At 36.2% G+C, this 6,854-nt stretch overlaps 1 protein-coding gene across 1 annotated transcript; it reads right to left on the bottom strand.

The window, feature by feature from the left end:
- Positions 1 to 5,137: 5,137 nt before the first annotated feature.
- Positions 5,138 to 5,868, bottom strand: LOC108150437 (accessory gland protein Acp29AB-like). The gene has a single exon (XM_017278595.2). The coding sequence runs from the start codon at positions 5,838 to 5,840 to the stop codon at positions 5,244 to 5,246; it is 597 nt and encodes a 198-aa protein (XP_017134084.1). The 5' UTR covers positions 5,841 to 5,868; the 3' UTR covers positions 5,138 to 5,243.
- Positions 5,869 to 6,854: the final 986 nt, after the last annotated feature.

Here is a 6,854-nt window from a genome sequence, read left to right as displayed (position 1 = left end):
CAACCCCGATGATGAGTCGTTGGTCGTTGTAATGAATAGCCTTCTGTCAGGCATTTTTACTCGGGTCTGCAGCTCCGGCAATTTGAGACCGCACTTATCTGCGATTATGACTTTTTAAAATTACACTTTTCAACACAGCAACTCCACTTCCCCCATCTGAAACAACGGCAATTTATTGAAGAGATGAACGGCATAAAAAAAATAGGCAAGGAATTTTTGCCATATCCCATATCCATATCGGCAATATCCCATGGCATACCTCAGTTTAAAACAGGAAATGCCTCTTGAACTGTCGTTGGTTTGAGGGTGGTTCGGGGTTTTCGCTGCCTTTTGATTTACTTTTATTGGCAGATTAAGTGAGTCAAAAGGTAGCGCTTAACATACCCCTCAAATCCGAACCACCGCCCCCTCTCGAATTTGAAGAATTATTGAAAATTTTAACGCAAAAAAAATAATCTGCAAACGAAAACATGGAGTGTGCATGTGCGTATGTTTCTATCAATTTTTATGGAACAGTCGAAAAGTCGCTTTTGATGTTAATCTTTGAGTTATAAAATATCATACGCATTGAAAACGCTCATACCGGGATTTTATAATGTGTTAATGCATGGTTGCAAAATATCAAGTCTATAAAAAGTATTTTAACGAATTTTTGTTGGGGGTAGATGTGATATTAAAAATATTGTACAAAAAAAGAATTTTATACTTCTTTGTTTTTTAATTAACAAATGCTCATAGTTTAAAAGAATTATTTATATTATTATTATATATATTGCTTTTAAATTAAAATGTTTTGCTTATGGATTAATTAAATCGCTTTCGTTAATTGCATAGGAAATAAAATACGATATTTTTGTTACATTTTTGTAAAGCCAAATTATCTTTTAAATATGACCCACATATGGAAAACTATAACCCAAAATTGTTATTCTACCGATATTCCCAAAACAACAGGGCACTTCAACCCCCTTACACTTGAGACTTCCCTTCGGCTCTACTCTAATCCCAAAGGTGTAAATTCAAGCGTAAAATGTGTTAACTATAAACGAACCCAAAAACAACAGTTTTCATATGAATAAACAGCCTCACACAGACAAAACAACCCTTTCTCCGGGGTTGGGGTTACTTTCAGGATGTAATTATAAGCATAAATACGCGTGCCCATTTGCCACTGAATAAATCAGAAATATGATGAATACTAAATAAATGTGCCAGGCTGCTTCACATATCCTTAAACCGCTTCGCCAGCAATAAAACTCAACAGTTCTCGGCCTTGTAGCATACTTTTTGGGGCAGAGAAATGGAAAAAAATATAAACAACAATCAGGCGAAACCCGAAAAACCGGTTTTTAATTAAGATTAAATGAGCAAAGGAGCTCACACATGGATTTAAATTTAAATGAACAGCGGAGGATGCTCAGGCTTCGAAATCAGAGCCAAACTGGCTCCTCGTCGACTTCATTAAGTTAAAAAAAAACAACTGAGCTGAAGCGTGTTAAAATATTAATTTATATTTAAATCGAAAATGATGCGTGCACACACACATGAGTCGGATTTGCATATATGAGAGAATAATTTCCTCAAACAAGTTTGGTAAATACTTTAGGTGAACCATTTGGAAAGCTGAAAATAGCTGGAGAAGAATATGTTTCTGATTAATTAGGAAATACCAAAAGTCCATCGTTTTTTCTCAGGAAATTAAATTCCGATTAAGTTAAATTAAATGTCCAATGTTTAAGAAATAATTCAATTTTAGATATTTTAATAAAACTTTAACAAACTAAGTGAACAAAAACAATCTACCAAATTAAATTAGTTTTTCTCTTCCTCCAATGTTTTAAACATTAAAATTTTATTTAATTATTTCCCTGCCACCTTCCAAATTAGTTTTTTCTACAAACTCTAAAGAAGAATTTCCATTTTATATAAAAACTTTCTCTTCAGCAATTAATAACTCCCAAGACCATTGCCAAAACTCCCAACTCAACCCATTGCGACCCTCGAAAACACGACCCTAAGTAAACATTAAAAACTCGGGGCAGGAAATCACATCGGCCAGAAATAAAACGCACCTGCGGGGCCTATACGAAAATTGTAAAGCCCTGGAAATCAAGAAAAACACGCAAAACAATTATTCTTAAGATATCTCAGCGGCAACATTAAAAGCCAATTCCACTTGATGACAATAGAAACAAAGCGCACAACACCTGCCCTCGGGGGCGTGTTGGCTCAGTGGGCGTGGCCGGGTCTATAAAAAATGCAAAAGAATCAGCCATGCAAACAAAAAACCGCCAAAAGTCTGCCGCAACTTCTTCCAGATTTTCCTCTTGTTATTTTTCTTGCTGGTCCCTTTTAGGCATTGACATGAAAAATAATGTCACCCTAAGTTGCCATCGTCGCGGTTCCTTTTCTCCAGTTTTTCTAACGTCTTGTTCTTTGGGTTTTTCTAACGAATTTTTGTGTCAACGCCGCATGTTGCCCCTGGGTAAAAAAAAACGACAATCCAAGATTTTGGGTCATGTCCGATTTGTCATTTAGTTTGTTTAAAATAAATGATATGGGGCTCACAGATTAAAAGCCACATTTTTCTAAATTATTGAATCTGATGTATTAAATATTGGCTCTTTATTTAATAAAATACATTCTAAAATTTGTTCTTGCCGGTATGCAATTGTAAAGTAATTGTTACTAGGTTCATGATATTTTAAACGTTATATTTATATATATATTTTATTAGGTACTTTTATTTATTAGGTTGAAAAGGGTTCGATTATTTTTAAACTTTAAACTTTGACAGAGAAATTATACTTCGACTCGATCAAAGCTTTATAGAAGCTCCTCCCCCTGCAATGTTGCTATTGGCATTTAAGTTGACATTCCCGCCCACGGATGCGCAATTGCCCCCAACCAAACTCCACAAAAGAGCGACTCTACAAGGCGCGTGGCTCTAATGGGCCAACTTGTAAGCCTCCAATGCTGCCCCGAGGGCAGTACTTCCCTCCACTTTCGGAAACCCCCACCTGGAATGGAACTGAACTGCTCTATATAATTGTCACCATGGGTGTCGCTTGTTTCGTTTTTGGTATTTTTTTTCCGGCTTGGTTTTTTTTGGCAGCTGCAGGCTCTGAGTTGAAATGCCAAAACGTTTAGGCGCAAATTGCGGCAATTAAAAACGTGAGGCTGAGAGCTCTGCAATTGCTTTTCCGGACAGATGCCAACAGGCTGATAAGCACTTGACATGGCCGGCGATGGTGAAAAAATTTGGAAATTATAAGTGGAGGGAAGTTCAGCAAACAGACGATGTCAAAAGCAATTTATATGCAAATCGAGCCACACAGTGTCGATGCCAACTGAGGCGTTGACGGCGAGTCGAGTCAATTGATGGGTTTTCATTGCATTTATTTGGGCATGAAATATCAAATATGTTTCGTGTCCCCCTTCTGCTTAACCCTTTGCTGACCATGGACCGCAAATTGGGCAACACTTTTGAATAATGCATAAAATACGGAATTTGTGAAAATGAGTTGAAACTTTACAAGAGCATTTGAATATCAAAGCGATGTAATTTCACAATCTTTTTCCTCTTTGTTGTTGTACAACATAACTTTTTTGGCACGCTCAAAATTCATTTAAATTATAATCGAAAATTTGTAATTTTTTGATGCTCTAACTGATAAGAGACAAAAATTCCGAAGTTATAATTTGCCGAGAGGAAATATATTTTGGGTTTGGTTTCATGTAGAAACCAGTTGGCACATTTAATGGAATTGTTTAACAACAAAGATTACGCTGTATGTTAAAAAAAAATATCTTTGATTAATAAGTATTTAAATATAAAAAACGAAGTCAATATTTTAGATATAGATGGTAAAACTTTGTACAAATAAGTTTTTAATGAAATTTCTAAATTAAATACGAATTTAAGGTCCCATGAAAAGGAGATAAACAGTGCTGATGTTTACAAATTCAATACAATTTGGCTACAAAACGCACCAAACCTTTTCTAAATTCAATTATATTCCATAAATATCTTTCATTTTTTGGGAATAAGCAATGCGACGTATGCTAATAACCCGACTTAAACATGAGATGAGCTTTCCTCAACCATCGACCCTCACCGTCCCATCCCATTTCGATATTGTTCCACCTCGTGGCCATGAAATTGCTTACCGCTCTCTACAACCCACACTGCCCGGCTCGAGACAAGGCCAAAGCCGATTCCTAGAGCCACATCAGGATTCATCTGGCTGCCGCATATTATCCTGGATTGTTATCAACGGCAAGCGACCCATATAACTGCAGGCCCTCGGGGTCTCAGCCAAAAAAGAACAGCAGGGCGGGGGGCAAAATGAACTCAAACGAAAAAAAGAGCGCAAAAAGAAAAACAAATTTAAAAACCAGAAAGCATGCCCGGCTCAGTTAACTGAAGTTTACATACCCTTTGAGGAATTACAAAAATAATACCATACAATTGAAGTGCAAATGAAGTTTAATTGATTAACCGACACCTATTTATATTGAATATTTGAAATTTTAATATATTAATATTATATTCTTACATGTGTTTCCTTAAATTTTAAATAAATAAATAATTTGAATTATAACAAACTCGTATCCAAAACTAAAATCACCCTTGAAAGAGTATATACAAATGTTTGAATGAATTCGAAAGAGGGGGAGGATTCAGTTTCTGGGTTTGGGGTGCGTTTTCAGGGCCGGCGCCTGCAGATAGGCACAATAATTGTATCAAAAGCATATTTTCCATTCTGGTAGAACGAATTTTATGCTTTTTCAATAAACATTAACCGATTTCGGTATTTTTTCATACACAACCAAAAAAAAACGAAAGAAAGTAATGGCAATGAAAATGTTAAATGGCAAGCATCCGAAAAGTATGCAATCATTCATGCGTTCATTATTTCATAGACTGAGCTCCGAGGGCATACTGTACAGTGCATACATTTTTTTTGTTTACAGAAAAATGCAAACAGAAGATTTTGATGCCGGAAATATAGCAATCAATGAGTTGGAAATATTTTCGTTTAACATTTTGCCATTGGCTTTATTTGTTATTTCCAAATCCAGCCACTTTCTTTTACTGAATTATAATTTACCAAAAATCGAATATTTATTATTATTTTCTTTATTGAAAAGATCCGCTAGTTGGGTTTTATCTTCTTTGCTGCGTTTTTATTTTATTTATTTTATTTAAAAAAAGAACTTTAAGTATTATTTAACATAATCTAGGCTTGACAGACAAAATAGTTTTCGGTTTCACAGTTGTCATCATACATTAGGGGGCCGAACATGGTGACGCAACTCTCCTTTTGACCAAAGTTGTCGGGTTGGTCGGATCTCCAATTTAAAAAGGATGCCTTCAAGCCAGTGGTCCAGCTCTCAAACTCGCCTTCTTTTACCAGGTCGTTGAGGTCCAGCCAGTATTTACCGACCGACTGTTTCTCATAAATTGCATTCATCTCCTCTTGATTTTCGATTACCGCCAATTGACCTCCCAAAGTTTTGCAGGCCTTTACTGCAGCAAACCAATTCAGCTTGTTTTCCTTCTCTATGTAGAAGTACCTTCCACCGATCTTCTCGAAGTTTTGTGCAGCGATTGACTGCTTCTTATCGCCCTCGCTTTTGTTTAACGTTTCTAAGTGCTTATGTTCGTTAGCCGTCTTCTTCACCATTAAGCCCAATGTAGTAATGCAGATTCCTCCGAATTGTTGCATTTGTTCCTGCGATAGACCGGGAATTACACCTTCATTTGGAATGACGGATCCATTTGCAAACTGGGAAGCAATAAATGCAAAAGCCAAAATTATAACGGACTTGAACATTTCGAGTTCTCACAACCAGCGGAGCCAAATGATCTTAATGTACTGAAGCCGAATTTGCCTTTCAAGAGCTTTGCCAAGCTGATAAGATGGATTTTTGTTTTCAAGCTTTTGAGCGAATTCTTTTTAAATATTATGTTATCACTTAAATATAAAGAGAGAGCCATGACATTTTAAGTTTTCTTTTTTTTTCAAAAATTCTCAGAGATTATTAACACACAGCAATAGATCGCTGAAAGTATATTTAAGAGTTATTATTAATTCTGTATTTTAATTGTGTTTAAGAAGCAAGAGCAGCAGGCTTTAAAAAAGAAATAATTATTATATATAATAGCAATTCATACTCTTAGAGAACAAAATTCTATTTTGTTTTTATTAAATACACTTTCATCGCACTCCCATTAATTACTTGAAGAAACCCAATGTTCTCTCCTTTCCCAACAAATCGAGTACCATCTTAAAGCCCAGCGAGCATGAAGGTCACAGCGATTGGGGCGACAACATTAGCATTAACATGATATTGCTGGCCACTTGTTTGACTCAATTAGATTCATTAGGCGAAAATGGCGCAAGTGTCCAATCTAACTTTGACCATTCGAAGGACTACCCAGGACCCAGGACGAGCAGGCAAGTGAGCCCGGGATAGGTCAGCGGAAATAATAAATGTTTGGGCACATTAAATAAATGATTATTACGAAGGGGGATGGTCGTGAATGGTACGACTTTTTGGCACTGAACCTGATGGGAAATAAAAGCGGAGCAGAAATGTATTTTATTTGCACAGGAAATACGTAGTGAAGTTATCTGGCGAAGCAGCGGCAAATAAAAATTATCAACGTGCGAAAATAAAAGTCAAGCCGATATACGGGGTATGTGTCAAAGTTATGATTGCCCTGGCACCCATAAAAACTGATTATGTCACTTGATTAGATGGTTTTTTTTCTCAGCCATTCCCTTTGGAATGACAATCGCATAAAGCTGAACATTCCGTTTAGTTTATTGTTGCACAAACATATC

Source organism: Drosophila elegans, unplaced genomic scaffold (assembly GCF_018152505.1).
Source record: "Drosophila elegans isolate 14027-0461.03 unplaced genomic scaffold, ASM1815250v1 contig_814, whole genome shotgun sequence".
NCBI classification, from domain to species: Eukaryota; Metazoa; Arthropoda; class Insecta; order Diptera; family Drosophilidae; genus Drosophila; species Drosophila elegans.
Note: the sequence above shows the minus strand (reverse complement) of the source record. Positions and strands in the feature narration are given on the sequence as shown.

Excerpts from the sequence above, each read along its gene's own strand:
- LOC108150437 (XM_017278595.2), bottom strand. The coding sequence starts at position 5,840 with ATGTTCAAGTCCGTTATAATTTTGGCTTTTGCATTTATTGCTTCCCAG.